Source organism: Protopterus annectens, chromosome 1.part0 (genome assembly GCF_019279795.1).
Source record: "Protopterus annectens isolate FY-2018-M chromosome 1.part0, PAN1.0, whole genome shotgun sequence".
NCBI lineage: Eukaryota > Metazoa > Chordata > Ceratodontiformes > Protopteridae > Protopterus > Protopterus annectens.
The window spans coordinates 1,666,622,793-1,666,645,940 of NC_056725.1; the positions used below are offsets into that span (position 1 = coordinate 1,666,622,793).

General features: G+C 43.7%; 1 protein-coding gene across 1 annotated transcript in view; it reads left to right on the top strand.

Annotated features, from left to right (window-relative positions):
- The window catches only part of GTPBP1 (GTP binding protein 1), a 1,054,512-nt gene extending 1,034,926 nt beyond the window's left edge, over window positions 1-19,586 (top strand). The window contains exon 13 of the mRNA XM_044074296.1: window positions 18,262-19,586. Within this exon, the coding sequence (XP_043930231.1) occupies window positions 18,262-18,348 (87 nt within the window). The 3' untranslated portion in view covers window positions 18,349-19,586. The remainder of the gene's footprint in view (window positions 1-18,261) is intronic.
- Window positions 19,587-23,148: the final 3,562 nt, after the last annotated feature.

A 23,148-nucleotide genomic window follows, 5' to 3' on the forward strand; every position in this document is an offset into this window, starting at 1 on the left:
GCAAAGAGATTAATAAAACATGATGTTAAGTTGTCAATCTCGCCTTCATTCTTGCTGGATGGGTTCGGAGCCGAACCTCTGCTCCGACTTGGCCTATTACTAAAGCTCGAGATCTATTTTTACCGGCTCGAGGCTATCCTATGTCCCATAATGCTAGGTGTCATATACCCAGATCTCGTTTGCCGCTTCAACTACGAGGTTGCGTTTTTTGCCGGCTCCAGTTTGTATTCATCTTTTTCTTGTATTTAGTCAGTTTTTTGGTTCTAACTTTAGCAATAGTTATTCCTAGTTCCTACCCTATAGACCTCTGTTTAGAGTCCCCCCCATAGGTAGTTTTTTTCTTCAGTTTTCCCCTCTCTGAATAGTTAGGCCTTTGGCTAAACTTGTTCTATTACAGTTTCTGGTAGCAGTAAATCCCTTTGGATTTTTTCTGTAAATTTTTTTTCTTGTGTGTGTGTGCCTAGAGTTAAACTGTGTTAGTGTTGGGTTTTTGTTTTCTTGGTCTGTTACAAGCTCTTTGTGTGTGTGTGTGTGTGTGTGTGTGTGTGTGTGTGTGTGTGTGTGTGTGTGTGTGTGTGTGTTGGCTGATTGTGACTAGACCGCTTAGAATTGTCTTTTTCTGCCAGTCATCCTTTTTTCAGGATGTCGAAAGACACCAAGGTCTCGGGCTTCAAGAAATGTGACTCGTGCTGTCAGAAGATGTCTCTGACAGACTGTCACACTTCTTGTGTATATTGCTTGGGCCGTCTGCACCTGCAGGACTCTTGTTCTGTCTGCCATGCGTTCAGTCCAAGAGTCCTGCAGAAACGCAGAAAAACTTATTTTGAGAGGCTTGTTGAAGCCTGAAGGTTCCCCGGCTAAGCCTTCGTCGGGTAAACCTTCCAAGCCTGCCAAACCGTCGGCTCCATGTTCGGAGCCGTCGCCGAGCGGCGCTACTACTACTACCTCTGCATCGGTTCTGGCCGGAACGGATGTTTCGAGGTCTCATTCGGCTCAGACTCTGCTGTCGGAGCAGTCTTCGAGCAGAAAGCGTTCCAGGTCTCCCTCCCTGGAATCTGTCCATTCGGCTCCGAAGTCTCCCTTGTTATCGGAGCGGAGTCACAGGTCCCATTCCTCTCTGTCTTCCAGGCTGTCGGATCATGACATCGAGGGTGGTTAGCAGAATACTTAAGTCGCAGGCACTGGCCCAAATGTTGCATAGCCCTCCTCATCAGGCAGTGGCTATCACTACTCCCTCTTCGATTCCTCCTCCGACTCCTCCGTTGAGTTCGGAGCCGGAGATCGTAGGGGTCGGGACCGTCGGAGATGATACCACTCCTTTCGGCTCCCTTGTCAGCACCTATTTCTTCTTTGGTTCCATCCTTGGAGGGATCCGGGCGCCGGGACTCCCTCGTCAGTTCCAAGGGGGTGAGTGGCATCGGACGCTTGTCCGACCATGTTCTCCCTCTCGGAGCCTCTGCGCAGGTGAGTTCGGCCCCGATATCAGCCTCTGAGCCATTCCTCTCGGTGCCCGGAGTCGTCCTTGTCTCTTCGGAGTGGGGACCCCCTTCCCTGCCTGATAGGGGCACCTTTGAGGTCATGAGGAGTGTGCTGGCCCCTGTGCCTGCTCCACGGTCAGTTCCTCCCTCTATGTTGCCTGCTTCAGTCTCTATCCGCCCTTCCGATCCAGAGCGTGGAGAACCGACGCTACAGGTAGCTCCATTGGGTGTATCCTCCTCTTCCGAGGCCTCCCCTGATCCTTCAGGGGAGCCCCCTCGAAAGAGAAAATGCAAGAGGAAGCATGTAGACTCCCCTGAGTCAGTCACGTCTGACACCAACTTGGATGATTCAGAAGGGTCCCCAAGATTCCCCTCTGAGGATGTCTCCTTTTCTGACATCCTGGAGATTCTTAAGCAGAGGGGAAACTGGTCTGCCCTTAACCCTTCCGAGGACGTGTCGGCGTACCTGGATGCGTTCGGTTCTCACCCTTCTACCTCCTGGGTGTCTCCGCCTTTCGACCCACTCATGGATGTGGTGGCTCGAAAGGCGTGGATGGCTCCGAGTACTATGGAACCAACTCCCCGGAGGCCTGCAAAATTTATTACAGCCCCTTCTGACGAGCAGTTTCTAACTAAGGGCGTCCCTGTTGATGCCATGGGGGTGGCGGCGGCCACTAAAAAGGAGTTGGCTGACCCTTCAGTACCTGTCCATCCTCCTAATAAGGAATCTAGGACTATGGACAGGTATGGCAAGTGGATGTTTTCTTCAGCGACCTTTGCTATGCGGTTGCTGAATTATTTGTGCTATTTCACCCGTCTCCAGAGAGACCTTCTCAAAGAACTGGGTGATACCGTACAGCTGCGGGGTCTCAGGAAAAGATCAACTCCCAGCTGGGGACCCAGAACTCTATTGTCAACTCCTCCATGCGGCTCATTTCCTATGCAGCCGATGGAGCGAGTAGGGCTGCAGGCACGGGCGTTGCTCTGAGACACGCCTGGATGCGGCTTTGCAATTTTGCTGACCCCTTCAAGGCGTCCTTCACTAACACCCCCTTTTGATGGTTCTGCCTTGTTTGGACCTCAAGTGAAGGATACATTGACCAGGTGCGAGCAGGAAGGCAAAACTCTCTGCCGTGGGAGTCCGTTTTTCTACCCCTTCTAGACCATACCCTAAGGGTCAAAAGAGTGGGAAAATGTGGTTCCGCAAACCTCAGGGAGTATTGCCTGACGCACATGGTGAGCTTCCCTCCAGAGGCAGAGGAGGGAACAATAATAGATGCTGCCTGAGGGGCAGGGGGGGTCCGCAGAATCAGGGTAGCAGAGAACCCTTCTCTGACAAACCCAGCACCCCTGAGGAGCTGCCTGACTGTCCACCTTCGGAGGCAGTCGGGGGAAGACTATCGCTGTACCCAGAAGCCTGGCATTCCCTCACGCAAGGCAAATGGGTAAGGTCGATCATATCCGAGCGTTACAAAATTTTCTTTATTCACACCCCCACAACAGCCAAAAGGGCCCCTTCCAGACGTTCCACCCGGTCTGAGGGATCAAGCAGCACTAGAAATTTCAAGGCTGCTAGAAAAAAGAGCCATCCAGCCAGTCCCAGCAGACCAGCAAGGATCCGGAGTCTACTCCAAGTTCTTTTTGGTACCAAAAAAGACAGGGGACTGGAGACCTATTTTGGATCTCAGCAGGCTGAACAAGTCTGTTCTAAGAACGAAATTCCGGATGGTCACGCTTCAATCCATTCTACCCTTTCTGGGTCAGGACAATTGGATGTGCTCTATAGACCTTCAGGATGCGTACTATCATATCAAAATGAACAGGCACTCCAGGAGGTTTCTCCACTTCCAGCTGGGAGCCAGTCACTACCAATTCAGAGCCCTGCCCTTTGGCCTCACCACAGCCCCCAGGGTGTTTACCAAATGCATGGCAGTGGTTGCGACTCGCCTGAGACGACAAGGATTCTAGGTGTTTCCATACTTAGACGACTGGCTCCTTACTGCCACCACCAAGCGTCAGCTACTCCATTCCAGAGATTATACCCTCCAAATTTGCAACGAGCTGGGTATCTCTATAAACTCCGAAAAGTCTGCCTTGTCAATCTATTACCTTCATAGGTGCTGTTTTAAACACTGTGGAACTGTCGGCAAAGCTGCCTGTACATAGGATTTCAGACATTTGCGATCATGTTCAAATCCTACTACAAGAGAGCAGAGTCCAGGCCAGATTTGTACTAAAAACCCTAGGTCTCATGGCAGCAGCCATCACATTACTCCCCCTAGCTCGCTTTCACATGCGGATCCTGCAATGGATGCTGTTTTCCCAGTGGTCCTTTCAACATCTTCCAATGTCTCACAGCATTCTAATCACTCAGTCATGCAAAAGGCACCTTTCGTGGTGGATGGTCTCCCCTCAGGTTCTTCAGGGCAGACCTTTTGTCCTTCCTCCTCCTGTTGCTACTGTGACAACGGATACCTCCCTGATCGGGGGGCATTTTCAGGGCAGGACAGTCCAGGGCACATGGCAACCTTTCAAGGCCACCTGCACATAAATGTCTTGGAAATGAGAGCGGTACTTTTAGCGTTGCAAGCCCTTCAAGACACTCTACCCACCAGGACTATTGCAATTCAGACAGACAATATGTCTGCAGTGTGGTACATCAACAAGCAGGGTGGAACCAGATCCTACCCCCTATGTCGGGAAGCACTCAGACTTTGGCAGTGGGCGATCTCTTCTCAACGGTTTCTGGTAGCAACGCATATCCCCGGGAAGTCCAACGTCATAGCGGACAGGCTGAGCAGAGCCATTCTCATGCCCCACGAGTGGTCTCTCAACCAGCTAGTAGCGGAGAAAAATTTCAGAAGTTGGGGTCAGCCTTGCTGTGATCTTTTTGCAACCTCTCAAAACAGCAAGTACCAAGACTTCTTCACCGTCTTCCCTCTCCCAGGTCCCCCCCCCCAGAGACACTCTAGTCCATGATTGGCCCCTGGGTCTTCTGTATGCTTTTCCCCCCTTTCCCTTAATTACTCAGTTAATCCAGAAAGCAACTGCTTTGAGATCCAGAATGATCCTTGTTGCCCCTTACTGACCTCGACAAATTTGGTTTCCGTTCCTGCAACATCATCTACTAGATCAGCCCTGGCATCTGGACCCATTGCCAGATCTTCTGACACATCAGTCGGGCGGGCTGCATCAATCTCTCAACCTCACAGCTTGGTTGCTGCACTTCCAACCCTAGCCAGGCTTCCCTCAATCTCTCATTCAGTTCATGACATCATCCTCGCTTCGCACAAGTCTACCACCAGAAAGACGTATGCTAGCAAATGGAAGCGTTTCTCTGTTTGGGCAGGGGAGAAACAAGTTGACTTTTTTACAGCTCCTGTCCGTACAGTTTGAGTTTTTGGCAGAACTTTTTCACATGGGTTCTTCTTCAGCCACCATCAGAGTTCAGCTGGCAGCTATTGTAAATTTTCATGTTGGATTGTCAGAGACCAGCATTATGTCACACAAACTTTGTAAAGCCTTTCTAAAAGGAACCCTCTTACTTAGGCACCCGGTAAAAGATCCTCCCCCACCATGGGACCTAAATTTGGTGCTGTCTTTAATTTTCCCTCCCTTTGAGCCTGCGGCTTCCTGTCCGTTAAAGTTGCTCTTGGAAAACTCTGTTCTTAGTAGCCATCACTTCAGCGAGAAGGGTATCGGAACTTCAAGCCCTTTGTGTTTGCCCATCTTACCGTGTTTTTCACAAAGATAGTGTCACTTAGGACTAATCCATCCTTTTTACCCAAAGTACTCTCTGAAAAAAATTTGAATCAGATCATCGATCTTCCTGTCTTCTTCCCACTTTATACCAATAGATCTGAATGGAAGTCGCATTGTCTGGACATTCACCGTCAATTACGCTTCTACCTGGATAGAACCAAGCAGACAAGGAAATCGGAACAGCTCTTCCTGTCTTACGCAGAAGGGAAGCAAGGCCTGCCAGTTTCCAAAGTAACCTTGTTCAGGTGGTTGACCTCTGTTATGTTGATTTACCAATTGAGGCATAAAGAGCTCCCTATTAAGCCCAGAGCTCATTCAACCAGAGCATTAGCTTCTTCAGTAGCCTTTCAGGCAAGATTGCCAATGGATTCCATTTGTGCAGTGGCCACGTGGGCCTCTCCTCATACCTTCATTTCTCATTACAAGCTGGACATGACCTCTAGAAGTCAGGCTGATTTTGGTTCCACTGTACTAGAGTCTGTTCCATTGAGCCACCCAGGACTAAGGTGCTAGTGACGCTGTCACATCCAGCAAGAATGAAGGTGAGATTGACAACTTAACATTGAGAAGTTATGTACTTACCATAACGTTCCATGTTAGTTGTCTTCTCGCCTTCTTTCTTGCATCCCACCCTCCATCCCCCTAGCCTGGCAAGACTGAGTATCTTCTGAGATGAGTTATCATGAGAGTCATCTCCGAAGCTATATATATATATATATATATATATATATATATATATATATATATATATATATATATATATATACACACACATATATATATATATATATATATATATATATATATATATATATATATATATATATATATATAAAAAACGAGATCTGGGTATATAACGCCTAGCATTATGAGACATAGGATAGCCTCGAGCCGGTAAAAATAGCTCTAAAGTTTTAGTAATAGGCAGAGTCGGAGCCGAGGTTCGGCTCCGAACCCATCCAGTAAGAAAGAAGGCGAGAAGAAGACAACTAACATGGAATGTTATGGTAAGTACATAACTTCTCATTATCAACCTTTGAAGCTGACTGTATAGGAATTATCCAGGGCAGAGACTAGGACAGTCAGTAACTGCTGTATTAAAATCAGGTGCGAGGTTGGCAGATTGTAAGCATATTTAAGAATGTGAGCTCTGCTAGACACTACTGGAGGAGAGAGTCTTTCATACAGATGATAATCATTCACACTGCTTCAGTGGCATATGGATTCTGTGCGTGTACAAAGACCTACATTCACAGCTTTCCATTGCTAAGAATCCCATCCTCTGACAGTGATTGGTGATTAGCTAAGCCCCTCCCATCAGAGAGTCTAATCCTGTCACTGAAAGTTTTTCAACCATGGGTGCCAGCTGAAGGACACAGTTGATCTTCTCAGCAAACTTCATTTACAGAGTACAGCTTCTAGACTCTGATAAAGATCCCTTTTGGAACTTCCTTTCCTTTTTACTATTATATACTTTTGTTTTCCATCTGTTTTATTTAAAAATGTTTTATCTTTTTATTTTAATATACTTGCTATTTACTAGTGCTGTTAATTCTGCTGGGAATTCTAACTCATTGCTGTGTTTGCATGCTTATTACTGCTGTTAAGCAGTTAATAGGGTTTTTCTAAAGTATTTTATGATTTGTACTGGGAAACTGAAGTTCTACAGTGTCAGTTGAACACTATGGACCGTCTCTTGGCAGGGTGCCAGCAAAGGAGGCTGTTTATCTGAAGTTTTGACAGGAAAAATATTGCATTTTTCACTTTTCTTTATTTTTATATTTACTACCAGTTCAGCACTGCTGTTGTAGTTTTTTATCAAGTCACAATTCTACCGCATAGTACTTTATTTGCATTTTTTGTGGAGATTTGTTTTCATTTCTGACAAGTAAATACTTATTTATGTTGTTTTAAAAGGTTTCTATTGGATTTAAGGGCATGTATGTTTTTGTCAGTATATGGACAAGTGAAATTTACTTGGTACTTGTGACTGCTTGCTTTTTTTTTTTTTTTTTTTTTTTTTTTTTTTTTTTTTTTTTTTTTCAGGTTAGCCCTATTTGCTGTGTGGAATGTAGTTTATTTTCTGGTATTGCTGCCTGTGGTCAGCTCTTAATAGCACTAATGTATTTTTTTGGCAGCTGTTTTTTTTTTTTTTTTTTCTCCTGACTTGATGGAACCCAATACGGATGCCCCCAGCAAATCCAGTTGCATCTATATAATTTAAAAAAAAATCATGCCTCAGCCTCCAATTTGTGAATGTTTTCTTAAGTCGGTGCACAGGCCACTTAACTTTTTCCCTTCACCCTCTGGTATGACTTTGCAACTCTCTGGTATGGGGGGCAAACGCATCTTCCAGGGCTGCTCCAGTGTGTGATTCAGGTGTAGGAGAACCAAATCCTTTAGGTGCAGGAGAGTTCCTGGGTAAAAGACCCCTTGCCAGACATAATACTCTGTTCCCAGATTTTTTGTTCTTTAGCGTAATTCATTGGAAGAAGAAACGATCTTCACCACCCAGCAGACATCCTGGTTATTACCATGTATAGGGCTGATTTGGTTTCTTTCACAAACAGTATTTTACAGTCAACTAATGTCAGTCTGTGCTCCTATTCAGAATTACTGTTGAGCTCCCTTCTCTGGGTATCAGTCCAATGCCACAGGTTATGATGGGGACTCTGCAGATAGTAGTAAACACTGAGTCCATCCAGTCTGGTTCTTCAGGAGGGGAGCAGGTTCAAAAACCTAAGCAAGGATTCATATTTCCACAGATGCTAGGTAAGTTTAGACATGTATTTGACTGGATGTAGTCTGGAGCTACCCTAGAAAATTTCAGCGTTTGATTTTGAGGATGAGATTCCAAATGTTTTGGCTGTTCCACCAGCCTTGGATGTCTGTAAAACTGCACGCAAAACCCCTTTGGCTAGTGAACCATTTCCTTAGCAGGGCTTCATGTGGAAATGTATTCTGCAGTGTGTTGACAGTTTAGATGACTTTGCCTTCCGAACAGATTGTTTCTAATGTGACTCTGGTTTCGAAACACATTGAAGTTGTGGATACTTTTTCTGTAACCACAACTGCTTCTGTTGTATTGAGAAGGCTTGCTTATTTAGATAACCATAATTTTTCCGAGGATTTAAGAAACATAATTTGCAATGTCCCTTTATGTTTTGAATGGGTTTGGTCGTCCTGCTGCTTATTCTCAAACGATGATAGAGGCGAATTGATGCATTGGGGGTGCGTTTCATATTTCCAGGTTCTCCACTAACAAGGTATCCAACTTCAAATGGCAGAACAAAGAGAAATAGCCTAACGAGTGTGGGTGCAAGGGGAAATGGCAGGAGGATAATGCTTCCAAACCAAATAAGAGGCTCACACCCCCACACCCCCAGAAAATCTCCCGTACTAAAGAATGACTATACCAGAACTGAGCACCCAGTCTCTTCCTCCTGTCCCTTCTCCAGTTTTGCCTTCCCCAAAACTTTAGCCCAACCCAGCAGCCTGGCTACAAATAGTATGACAAGTGAGTGCTGAGAATATTTCAGTGAAAATACTCTTGGGAGTGGATAGAAAATCTTCCTTAAGGGAAATCCCTACACACGCACCCAAACTAGAGACCCCTTTTCTTTCTGGTACTCCTTCACAAGTTGCAAGTTTTGGTTTTAGAACCAGTTCCTACAACACAAAAAGGAGTGTGATTTTACACCAGAATCTTTTTGGTACCTAAAATGGAGCTACCATGGAGAATAGTCTTGGGTTTGGTGTGCCTAAAATACCTTTCTGAAAGTACTTCTATTCAAAATGCTCACCCTGCAAGATTGTCCTACCCCTTTCTTCCAGACCATTGTTTCATGGTTACTTTACATCTGAAGGGTGCTGATCACAAGTCAGTTGCTCCCAACTTCAAGATGACCCTACAAATGTCCTAAATGTCCTGTCTTGCACCCTCGCAAGGAATTGTCTTCCTGGAATGTATGTTGGACACAAAAAATGTTGCCTTCCTACCAGAAGGCATAGTCCTGTCTGTTCAGAATATTTTCAAGGATGTCTCTTCAAGAAGCCACCTCTGTAAGAGAATTTCTCAAAATTCTAGGCCTCCTGGCATCAGTGATTCTCATGACTCCATGGGCCACACTCCACATGAAAAGGATTTAGTTGTACTTAAAAATTGGTGGACCCAGCACCTGCTTCCATTGCAGTCCCAGGTACCAGTACTGGATTTTTCAAAATGTGTGTTAGTGAGGTCAGTTGTCTCTCATTTCAGACCAGTCTTTTTCCCTCCAGACCCAAGTTCAGTCAGTCCAGATGGACTTTTCAGATTTTGCATTAGGAACTGTGCACAGGAGAGTTAAATGCAATGCAAATGGGGTCCTTCTCATGCTACAGAGCACATAAACATCAAAGAAATGTTGGTGATTCAGACCTTAAAAATTCTTCAGTACTTATGGTCTCCAAGTTCCCTTTTATTGGTCACAGATGCGAACACAGTCATGTGGTACTTGAAAAAACGGAGGAGGAGCATGGTCATATCCTCTCTGCTGGTTGGCAGTGATGGCCTGAGAAGCTAGCCTTAAAACATTATCTGACAATTCAGACCTCAATCCTGTCCGTGCAAAGCAAAGTGGCAGACAAAGTAAGCTAGACACTCAAATGGAAATTCTGGGCGGAGGTTGCTTGAATCTGGTCCAGTTGTAGCTCGGGGATTAAGTACTGGTAAACCAGGGGTAGTAAGCTCAAATTTTATCAAGGCCTCTGCTTGTCCTTAAAAATAAAAAAAAATGTGGAAACACTTCAAATAGATCTGTTCACCACCTTTCAAAACAGACAGTTGGAAAAGTTTTGTTTGCAACATCACTACAGCCATGCTTGAAAAACAGAAGCATTCCCTTGAATGGAATGTTCCTTTATATAGTTCCACCATTTCTACCAATACCCAGGGTATTACTGAAGATCATTGAGATTCCCTTTTTGCCCAGGTGAAGTTTGTTCTCCCTTTTAATGGAATTGTCCAATTACCACAAAGTCCTCGTACTCTGGATTTTGTCATACAGTGACTGGTGTTGACTGGTACATCCCAACTTAGAGCAATTACTACTGACACCTGGATAATCCTTTCATGATGCCTTTTACGCACTTCAGAAAGAAGATATGCAGCAGGTGTTAAAGGAATCAAGACAACCTGCAACTAGAAAATGTTTACAAGCGGAAGAGTTTTTCCTAAGTAGTGTGTAACAGATGTCAGGGGGCCTGGTGTTGGTGTCTACCCCTTTGCTTTTGAAATATTTGTATGAGCACTCCACAATGGCTTATCTTATGCATATGTCATGGTGCATTTTGCAGCCATCTCAGCTGGTCTGCTCATGAATCTCCCTTTTATCTTTCAGTGGTCAAACTTTATGAAAGTGGTGTACTTGAGATTCTCTCAAAAGCAAATTCCTCCTTGGTGTCAACTTTTTTCATGAAAAATTGACCTCCTGTCGAGTGCCTTTCTGGCTGATATAAGGTTTATTTGGGAAACTGTTACACCTATTGTGACATCGGCAAGAAGAGTCTGTTGAACTGCCAGCTCTCTTGTTGGGACAAACTTGTACCCTTTTTCACAAGGGCAGGGTTGTTTTAAGCACTAATGCTTTTTTCATACCAAAAGTTTTTTTTTTAATTTACTGTGAATAGAACCATCATTCTCCCAGTTTTCTTTCCAGAATCTGAAAACAAGGGACAAACCATTCTGCATATACCTTGGATGTGCAGAGGCAGCACAGGTACTACCTTGACAGAACTAAGCCTTTTAGGAAATATGAACAGCAGCTTTTCCTATTCTAGGCCTAAGAAGGTCAGCCTGCCTTAAGGCAAATGATTGCATATTTGTTGCCCTCTGCTATGGGTTTTTTTCCCCACCATGGTAGATGTGTTCCATGCAAGGTTCTGGCACATTCTACCAGAGCCTTATCCTCTTTAGATGCATATTGGAAAGGAGTGGACTCCAACAAATTGGTCTTCTGTTCACTCCTTTTATAAAGCCCTACGAACTGGATTCCTAAGATGTCCTTCATGGATGCATCTGCAGTCATAACAACTGGGTTGTCCTGTCGTCAGGCAGCCCTTCAGTCGGCCGGATTCCAAAGTCCGGGTCCGGCTTCGGCTGATGTCGCACTTCACCCGACGTCATCTCTGTTGGTCTTCGGGTATAAAGGCATCAGCCGACGCCATTTTCCTCAGTCTTTCTTGCCGCGTGGCGCCCGAAGCAGAAGCTGTTCGCAAGTGCCGGTCGGTCGGATCCAGAGATTACTTCTACCGAATACTACTTCGAAGACTTCTAAAGCTAAGTACCCCGTTGGGGAACCTTTCTTGCCTCAGCCGATGTCAGAAAAAGTTAATAATTGTTTAACCTGTGGGAAACAAATACCTCAAAGATTTCCACTCTCATTGTCTGCCTTGTTTAGGCCCAGCCCACGACGTAGCAGCCTGTTCGGCCTGTGCTTCTTTCAACCGACGAACGCTTAGGCGTCGGTCGGAGTTTGCAGAACAGTTTTTCGGTTCTGATTTTGCGTACATTATGCCGTCGGATCCTCCGACTTCCCAATCTGCCAAAAAACGCAAAGATAAAGACCGACACTCGCGGTCCGCGGTTTCGGCCGAAACCATGGTTAAGCAAGCCGCGAGTGTCTCTGTTTCGGCCGAAACCGAGAAAACTGCTCAAAGTACAGCTGAACCTATCTCTACAACTGAGGCCCCTGCTACCACTCTTGAATCGGCCTCAGAAATTTTATCCACTACGGTGGTTGCCACTGATTTATCAGACACCATTCCCTTGGATGTCTCTACCCCAGCACGTGGTGCAGCTAGGCCTCCAGCAGCCATGTCCATTAAGGCCTTCGCCAGGGCTAAAGCAGCCAAGACTACTAAAACAGTGCCTGTTAAACCCCCCACTACCAGGCCCTCTTCTAGTTCTCAAATGCTTACTTTGGCAGAAGATTTAATTTCATTAATTAGAGGATCTCAATCTCACCCAGACAGGGCCTCTCAGCCCCAGAGAAGAGACCTAGGGCAGAGCCCCCTGAGCCAGTGTCCTCTGATGATTCTGCTGATGAATCAGACATAACTGACCAGCCAGAGGCTCCTTTCTCCAATTTTGAAGATTCTGATGCTGAAGAATCCATTCCAGCTGCTTCCCCACCAGAAGAATTCTCCTTTGGGGAAACCTTACATGCCATGCGAGAGCAGTTCCAATGGCAGCAACAGGATTTTTCAGACTCCAGAAAAAGACTTAGGACCTTTCTGCACCTTCCACAGCACAGGCCCTTAGCTATACTTCCTGTTCTCTCTGTGGTGGATGATGCTTTCAATGATGTCTACTCCACTCCAGATTCTTTACCCCCAGCCCCTGCCAAACCAGACAGATTTTACAGGGTGCCAGATACTCATCACCACCTTTACAAGGCCCCACTTGCAGACCCCGAAACTATATCCCAGGGTCCCAAGGCAGTAGCCGCGACCATAGCTAAAAACCCTATTCCTTCTGAAAGGGAAGCAAGGTCATTAGACAGATGGGGTAAAAAGGTCTACACTTCAGCTACTCTCTCAGCTAGAGCTTTAAACTGTCAGTTTCACATGATACAATACCAAGAGTTTATGCTTGATCAATTAACTAAAAAGCTAACCACTGACGAATCTCTTGATAAGAAATATGTATTAGAAATGGTAAATAACATACAACAGGTTAGTAACCATTCCTTAAAATGTGGCTATGATGCACTGGAGGCTTCATTTAGATCAGCCATGACTGGCACAGTGATAAGAAGGCATGCATGGCTAAAGGAGCAAGCTTTACCTGATCATGTTAAAGCTAAGTTGCTAGATGCTCCTATGGATAAGACAAGTTTGTTTGGTACACCTGCCCAGCAGGTTATGAAGAAAATGGAAGAAAAGGCAAAATCTGTCCAAACGGTTAAAGATTTCTTGCAGGTACAACCCCCAAGGTTTAGCAGGAACTGGCCTGCCAAAAATTGGTCCTTTCCTGACTCCACAAGATCTCAAAGGGGCAGGAACAGACGTTCCAGAGGCAGAAACCAATCCAGAGGAGGTGCCTACAGAGGACGACAGTGGCAAGGTAACAACAGAGGCACAGACACAACCACTGCCACTACATCAACACAACCACAGTGACTTAACCCTAAATCCGCCTACCAGGGGACAAATAGCAGCTCCTTTAGGCGGAAAGTTAACCTTATTTTCAAAGAACTGGCACTACATAACAAAAGACAAGTGGATTTTACAAACCATAGATCAAGGCTACCGGTTCCACTTCCACACTTCACCAGTCAAAAGAGGAATGCCAAATCTACCTCCAAATCAAAAAACAGAGGCTCTACAACAGATAATGGAGTTAGCAAACATGAGAGCTGTGGAAGGAGTGCCAACAGCAGAGCAAGGAAAGGGGTTCTACTCCAGACTATTCCTAGTTCCAAGAAAGGAAAAAAGTTGGAGACCAATTCTCGACCTGTCCACCTTAAATACATACATCATTGTCCCAAAATTCAAAATGCTGACCCTACAGCAACTTCTTCCCATGCTGGGCAAGGAGTATTGGCTGGTAACTCTAGATCTCAAGGAGGCATACCTGCACGTCCCCATTCGACCAATCTGCAGAAGATACCTCAGATTTCTTGCAGGATCAGAGCACTATCAATTCTCAGCATTGCCCTTTGGCTTATCTACTGCCCAGAGTATTCACAAAATGCCTGGCATCAGTAATCGCCCATTGCAGACTACAGGGAATTCAAATTTACCCATACCTGGACGACTGCCTACTGCAAGGGGACAACAAAAGCAAGCTGACAACAGATTTACAAAGGGTCATTTACTTGCTACAAGCACTGGGATACACAGTCAATTTACAAAAGTCAAGGCTGATACCATCCCAAACAAGGACCTTCTTGGGCTGAATTGGACACAGTAAAACAAATGGCATTCCTAACTACAGAAAACAAAAGAACTCCCTCTTTACTTCTTGGCACTAACAAAACTGAACAAGTTAACAGCAAGAAAAGTACTGCAGGCCTTGGGCTTCATGGCATCATGCATAATCTTGGTCCCATTTGCCAGACTACATATGAGAAAACTACAGTGGTACCTAAAGAATTTATGGTCCCAACACAGACACAGCCTGGAAACAGAAATCCCACTAATTCCATGCTTAAAACAGGAGTTCCTATGGTGGGCTCAGGCATGCCAGTCAAACCCAGGCCTACCCTTTCGCAGATGTCAAGCAAGCCAGACCATCACAACAGACGCTTCAGACCTAGGATGGGGGGCCCACATGCTGGACAAATGCGTGCAAGGACTCTGGACACAGGATCAACTTCACCTGCACATCAACCTAAAAGAAATGCTGGCAGTAAAACTGGCAATCCAAAAGTTCAAACCATTTCTCAAAGAGGGCCAGTTGATAAGGACAGACAACACCACAGTCATGTGGTACATCAACAAACAGGGAGGCACTCATTCATACCACTATGCAGAATGACTTTGGAGCTGTGGACCCTGGCACTCAGCTACAACATCCAGTTACAGGCAATATTTGTACCGGGAAAAGAAAATACTCTAGCAGACATACTAAGCAGAACCACTTTGGATGCCCACGAATGGAAGCTGCACCCGGACATCTTCAAGACCATCTCAAAGAAATGGGGAATGCCTCAGATAGATCTATTCGCATCACCTCTCAATCACCAGCTCAAAAATTCTGCACAAGGACATTCCACCCACTAGCATGGAAAGTGGATTCGCTCTCCTTCAGCTGGAAAGGCCTAACAGCATATGCATTCCCACCTCTTCCCTTGATACACAAAGTACTACTAAAAATCAAGGAAGAACGTCCAAGGATAATCCTGATAGCTCCAAACTGGCCAAGACAACACTGGTACCCACTACTGAGGAGCATGTCTCGAACAATATGTGGCCAATTCCCTGATGCCTTTGATGTTAACTCAGAACAACTACAGCATCATGCATCCAAACCTAAAACGTTGCAACTGACTGCATGGAACATCACATAGCAGCAGCTAACCCAGAACTTTCCCAAAGAGTTAAAGACATTATTCTTGAAGCACGCAGACCTTCAACAAGAAGGAACTATGCTGGAAAATGGAAAAGGTTTGTCATTTGGAGTACTGAAAGAGGAAAAGATGTGTCAAACATAGATATGCCTAACATTCTGGAGTACCTGGCCGAACTTCTTCATTCAGGCCTGTCCTACTCCTCCATCAAGATACATGCATCAGCTATTTCAGCAGAATACAGCTTTGATCCACCTGTTTTTCGCACCCTTTGCTCAGGCAGTTCCTCAGAGGAATCAAGAATGTAAAACCTCCAAGGAAACCACCATTACCAGCTTGGGACTTAAACTTTGTGCTAGAAAAGTTGACACTATCACCCTTTGAACCAGCAGCAACAGCAGACCTACAACACCTGTCATGGAAAACTGCTTTCCTACTGGCAATTACTTCAGCAAGGAGGGTTTCAGAACTACAGGCCTTAATGGCGGTGCAACCCTTCCTAATCTTCCACCAAGATAGAGTGTCCATGAGGACTAATCCTACATTTATGCCTAAGGTGGTATCCAGAGTGTCTTTAAACCAGGCAATCCACCTACCTACCTTCTTTCCCAACCCACAAAACAGAGGGGAAAGAATACTGCATACCTTGGATGTACATAGACAGCTACGCTACTACTTGGACAGAACAAAAAATAGCAGAAAGACTGACCAACTTTTTGTAGTCTATGCAACAGGAAGGGAAGGAAAAGCTATTTCCAAACAGACAATCTCCAAATGGATAGGAAATTGCATACGATTCTGTTACTCCTTCCATGGAAAACCAATTCCACAGAACATAAGACCTCATTCTACAAGGGCAACAGCCACTACCACAGCCTTCTTACGAGGAGTGGCAACCAAAGACATTATTGAGGCGGCTACTTGGACCTCCGTGCATACATTTGCCAAGCATTACAATTTGCCTCTATATTCCAGATCCCGAGCAGGGTTTGCCACTGCTGTACTGCAAGGGATCCTAAACACACCATAATTTAATTTTATCCTCCTCCCCTAGTTGGCTATGGTATTCTACCCAGTTGTTATGACTGCAGATGCATCCATGAAGGACATAGTACAGTTTTGTACCTACCATAAATGTAGATGTCCGAACTGGATAGCATCTGCAGTCAGGATTACCCTCCCTCCTTCCCCTCTGTGGTACTCCTAGGGTGTTTACCCTCCTAATAGCTAGCTGGTGGGGAGTCCTTTATGGTGTATTTGTTTGTATATATGTACATACATGCTTATGTTTGTGTTTACCTCTATCTTTTTGGAAACATTGGCATCTATCCAAAATTTTAGCCTTCAAGAGGGCTACTGGCATCTGGGGCAAGAAACACTGAGGAAAATGGCGTCGGCTGATGCCTTTATACCCGAAGACCAACAGAGATGACGTCGGGTGAAGTGCGACATCAGCCGAAGCCGGACCCGGACTTTGGAATCCGGCCGACTGAAGGGCTGCCTGACGACAGGACAACCCAGTTGTTATGACTGCAGATGCTATCCAGTTCGGACATCTACATTTATGGTAGGTACAAAACTGTACTTTCTAGAGCAGGATTTACTAGAACCAGAGGTTCCTGGATCCTTCTCCTCCCCCCTTCCAGGTAGGGTAAGCGTTCGGTTCCTATGTGTATGCCACTAAGGCAGTGTGAATGATGAACATGGTACAATTGGGGTCTATGACCCCCCCCCCCCCCAATTGAACAGAAAAATCATTAAATGTCATATGTCGTCGAACATGCTATTCATCAAGCCATTTGAGTAAGATCGCTAGAGAAGACGTAAGGAAAGTTGCCCTTTCTCCACTGTAGTGTGCTCTCTGAGTTGGTATATATAATTAGTGTGGGGGGGGGCAGCCCCCACATGAGATTTCTGTGAACAGCATTTATGATGTAATGCTGTTCAGTGGCTAAACGTAGACCTGTACAGTTGGACAAGCCCTACTTTTCTGTAACAGTAGATGCTTGAATTTCACACTGCCAGAGTGGCAAAACCCACCCACCATCCCCTTTACTTTATAGTTTGATAGTGTTTTATGACTGAGAATTGGTTGGTTTCAGGCAATTCTGGCTTCTTGTCCTTCGTGGTTTGACCTTTTTGGTAATAAAAGCTTGAAAAACGTATCTCCCTTCATGGGAAGCTTAACCCTGTCACAGACTAGATTTACCAATCCCCTGTCACAGAGAGTCAGAGGAGGGCATTCTGAACTCTGGAAAGCTTCCAGTGTAGGTAGAGAATCAATGTGCCACTAAGGCAGTATGAAATTCGAACTTCTGTTACAGGTAAGTAGGAATTGTGCAATGGTACTTTTTCCTCATACAGGGGTTCTTCGGAAATCGCTTGCTTTCATTAGATTGAAAATATTGAATGGTCAAGACTGCTCTGCACTATGTTGGGAGTTTGTGCTCTCCTCATATTATATGATTGTGGAGTTGGTGTCTATGTATTTTGGAGGTATGGGGGTGTTTTCCTGCCTGAGGAACATTTCTGTTTTGCTCTTTTAGTGTGAATGTTGTTTGTGTTTTGACTAGTTATGATTGCTGAAGTGGGTTTCAGGCAATCATGATCTTATCTTAGTGGAAGCATTCCCACCAGTGCATAAGCCCCCTCTCAAAGACTGAGCACTTGTACATACTTTTCAATATTTTGTTGTTTAGCATTTGCTTTGTTAGCATTAATTTTCATTTGCCTTTGTGTGCCACTTGGTTTAAAAAAAACATGCATGGTAGAAGTATTTATGTAAACTGTATGCAGGAAGTTAGTAATACTCCATTGCTTTGTTTATAGGGTCTTTTGATCAGAAATCTCCCTAGTGGTTACATATTTTACATGGGACTAACCTAGACTGTAGAATTGTGTTAAACAGTTTTGTTGGTTAATTATCAAAGCGAAGATTTGTGTATTAAGTTACACCTTTCTTTTTCTAGCCGAAGTCTGGAGGTGGTGGAAGACGACGAGGAGGACAGCGGCATAAAGTGAAGTCCCAGGTTACTGCTGGAACTCCACTTAGTTAAAATCTTATTACCAGCTCCTGGAAAGTGGCTAACGAAATGACATTGAAGGAAGTCTTGAATAACTTTATTTATAAGCAGGCAATGGTGCACTAGCCAGTGACGTGTTAAGGTTGAGTCGCTTCAGCCTTCATTCCCTCATTTGTGTAAATCTATTTTTTTCCAGTCTTTTTTAATTTGACTTGCCAGCTGTTGTGTGGCTAACCATGCTCTCACAAACATGGCCAAATATGGCTAAACTGCATCTTGCATTAACATGTACAAAGCATTTCATGGAGGGTCATCTCATCATGTACCATTTCACCATTTTAGTTGGAGTGGTATTTTCAGGAAGACATGTTCTGATACTTCCCTGATTAAAAAATGTTTTAGTTCTTTATCCTTTAAAAAGAGTATTTATATATTTTAATAGTTTTAATTTTTTTAAGTATGCTACAGATTTTCTCAAAATCAGGTTGCTACACTGCATTAATACAAATGGTAGATTGGTACTGCAGTGTTTGAAGCCTGCAGCATTTTTATGCATATGATCTTAATGTGGTCCTGCACATTTTTTTTTTTTTGAAATTGAGAACCAAAGCAATTGGTATTAATGTTCTGTGTAAGAGATAAAATGCTTGTTCATGGGAATGTGGACATAACGTTCTCATTCCTTCTTTTTGAACATTTCATGTGCAATATTTCAGAATTCTTTCAGCTTAAACCTGCTTGAAGCTGTACTTTGCAGTAGACAGAATAGGCCCCCTCATTTTAGTCTCTGCATAAAACTGACACACAGGGTATTGTAGGCACCTAATGTGTAATACACTTGTGCCTTGAATAACTCTCTGATATTTGCATAACTAAGGCCGTTTTTGGAAATAATGCATGTACTTCGTCATCAAATCCATTAGAATATACTATATGATGTCCAGTTTTCTGGTTAGCATAAGCTGAAAAGCAACAGAATACAAGCACTGAAGTAGCCTGACTTGCAGATCTTCTCCAATTTCAGAAGACATCTTCACTTTTTATAACCTTTTGAATTTTGCATTTGATTTTAGTGAAGGGAGGGGGTGGTACCAACTATTCAAATACTTTTTTGTATAAATTAGAAAGGAAGGAATCTGACTTGATGGGTGTAAAATCCAGTCAGCGACTTCTTCCCATTTGGTTGCATGCTTTAATTTAATGAGTTGCTTTTTTGTCGGGCAGAGCTGGCATTGTACATAACTGAAAATAAAAAAAAAAAAAGAAACCTACTTGAATGTGTTTTGGTTTTTTTGTCTTCAATCAAGTAGTTACATTTTTAGCACAAGCTTTGAATCTTTATGTCCAAAGTTGCACTTCATCATTTTTTGTTGCATCTCTAGGCAGAACAAGTTTGTGATGGCTAGAAATGAGAATGTGAATACAGCTGTAGCTTAAACTTGCTGTGTGTCAAAATTTCTAAGGATAGTTTGATCAAAATTGCATTTTTCTAAGTAAATATCAAGTTTTAGAATGAAAATGAGAAGGATAATAGAGATGCAGAAGAAAAGGAGAACATGATGCAAGAATTGAAGGGTTTTCTCTGGGAAGGAAAAAGAGCAAGGGTCAAGTGGGATAAGTTTGTCCTAATCCAATGTTGCAGTATTCACTAGTGGGTTTACCCATCTTCCCATCAGCTTGTTCGGCCAGGTTCCAAAGCTTTTCCAGTCCCTGATGGTGCGTGCGTCTGACATCTGAAGTATTGTCAGGTACGTGGCCATAAATGTGACATTTACGCGCACCAGTCCTCAGAACTTTTCAGCCGCCAACCATAGAACAAGTGTTCCTGCTACTCACAGATGTCTGATCAGTTTCGCATTAAGATAAGTACCCCCATTGGGGATTTTCTTCAGTCCTTTTGTATTTACTTTAGTCTGTTAATGTTTGGTAAGAGCAAGTGCAACTGTGGTCACCAGATTCCCCACAAAGACACCCACAACCAGTGTCTCTTGTTTGGGTAAGGATCACGATTATAAAAACTGCGCCATTTGTAAGTCATTTGTCCCGAATACCCTTCGTAGACTACTTCAGGCCCTTGACTTATACCTTGAAAACCAGCGCCTTAGATCAGAAGCCGCTTCCGATGCCACATCTGAACCAAGCTAAAAAGGCAAGGATATAGTAAAAGATATATACTTCTTTAATCACGAACCAGTAATGTGAGTGCTTTCGGTCGCACTTCAAATGTGCAACCTTCATCAGACAACATCAGTTAAGGAAACATTTAAAAAGCCAACTCAAATGACATCATCATTACATCAGTTCCAGACAAAATTTAAAGCAACAATACCCTATATTTATATATATATATATATATATTTATATATATATATATATATATATATATATAAATATATATATAAATATATATAAATAAATAAATATATATATATAAATAAATATATATATATATATATATATATTTATTTTATATCTATTTTTTTATTTTTTTTATTTTTATGAAATACTTAAAAGTATATAAATATGAGATATTAATTTGTATTAATATCGGTCATGGTAATATCTACCATGACAACAGGATACGAGTTTTTGTATAAAATATGTATTATATAATGAGACTTGTAAGGAATGAGCATATATATTCCTTTTATGACAGGAAGGGGGTATTGTTGCTTTAAATTTTATCTGGAACTGATGTAATGTCATTTGAGTGAGCTTTTTAAATTTTTCCTTAATTAACTGATGTTGTCTGAAGGTTGCACATTTGAAGTGCGACTGAAAGCACTCACATTACTGGTTCATAATTAAAGAAATGTACATTTTTTACTACATCCTTGCCTTTTTATACTTTAGTTTGCTTTTGTTTGTTTGTGGTTTTCAGCTTGTGGTTCAGAATGGCAAGTGGATCTAGCAACAATTCTTTACCCCTCTTTTCACAGGAAGGAATGTTTCTAATGAGGGCGTCATGAACACTGTTTGGTATCTTACTCTCCTTATTCAGCACCTCACTAGTCGAGTGGAGATTAAACTGAACAATTTTGGCGCCAGTTCTTATGGTGCGAGTTCCCTTTCTGGATCGAGATCTAACATTGATTCAAGGACAGCTATGACATTATCTGCCGTATCGTCAGACCCCCATCCAGTTAGCCCTTTGAGTTCCTCGAATATGACAGGATCCAACAACTGTGACAGGTATGGCAGTTTCAGGCTCCCCTGATGGGAGGCATTGTTTTGTGTACTTTATCGTCCCTTACAGATTGTTTGAATTCTTCAGTTCACCTAACTTCTAGCGGTGTTATAGGGAACGGTAATATCCACCATGACAACAGGATACAAGTACATACTATTGTGGACAAGATGAAAAATTTTGATGCCAAACTTTTTAGGTGTAAGAAATTACAACTTTAAATTGTGTATTTACTCAAATGCATTAACAGGGTTAATGTGCCGAAGGGGTTGAGACAGTGGCGTTTTCCCTCAGGCCAAAAAAAGAAGCCAATCTGGTGGTCCCCTGCTATAAACAAACTATTACAACAGAAGGAAGAAACTGTTGCAGAAAAGAGGAAAATCCCAGGATGCAAAGAACTCCCTCACCAGCCTCTGTAAGAAACTGAGATCCCTCATAAAATCCTCAAAAGCTAGTTACGAAAATAAAATTGCTAAAGATTCCAAAGACAACCACAAGGCATTCTTTAGTTATGTCAAGAATCTAAATGACAATGCTCAGATCTGCTCAGAGCTACAACAGAATGGCATTAAATATACTGATCCCAAGGATATTGCCAATATCCTGGCAGATTGATTTAGTGCCAACTTCACCCCCCTCTCACCCCCTAAAGGGCTCATCTCAATACCAAAAGATTGCCAAATTCCGATAATCACAGCCACACAGAAACAGCACTCTCCAAAGCTAAGAATACAGCATCCATGGGACCAGATGACATCCCAGGCTGTGTACTACATGAACTACAAAATGAGCTGGCACTCCACCTAAGTGTCCTGCTTAATCATAGCCTCACCTCAGACTTCGTGCCCACAGTGACGCACAGCTAGTTATCCCGCTCCACAAGGGAGGATCTGCCTTGGATCCCGGGAACTACCGTCCCATCAGTCTAACAAGCCTGATCTGCAAGGGCATGGAACGCATTATCATGGAACTTATAAACAAAGACATTGGCAACCTTCAAGCACTGGACCCCACCCAGTTTGGGTTTGTGAAGGGCCGATCTTGTCTCCTGAATCTGATTGACTTATTCGAATCTCTCCAGAGTTGTGGATGAGGGTAAGGCGGTCCACACAGCCTATCTGGACCTCGCCAAGGCCTTCGACACCATCCCCTACTCTGGAATCCTAGATAAACTTACTAAGCTGGGCAGAAATCCCTACGTCACTCGATGGGTTGCCAACTGGCTTACTGACAGAACCCAGACTGTAAAAGTAGCAGACTCCGAATCCAGCTCCAGACAAGTGGAGTAACTCAGGGTTCAGTCCTGGGTCCACTCTTGTTTGGTATCTACTTCTCTGAAGTACAAGCCAACACTAAGGGACTCCGGCTAACAAAGTTTGCAGATGACTGCAAACTGGGAGCCATTATAGAATCCCCAAATGATGTGGATATTCTACAGAAGGGCCTTACAGAAACAGATGCCTGGTGCCTTAATGCCAAGAAATGTATAGTTATACCCTTTGGAAAAAAACATGTACCCATGAACTACCACATAGGTGGCAGGACACTAAACATCGAAAATGTGATGAGACTTAGGGACACAAGTGGACAGTGGTCTCACTTTCGATACAACAGTCAGGAAATCCTATGTGGCACACCTCATCACC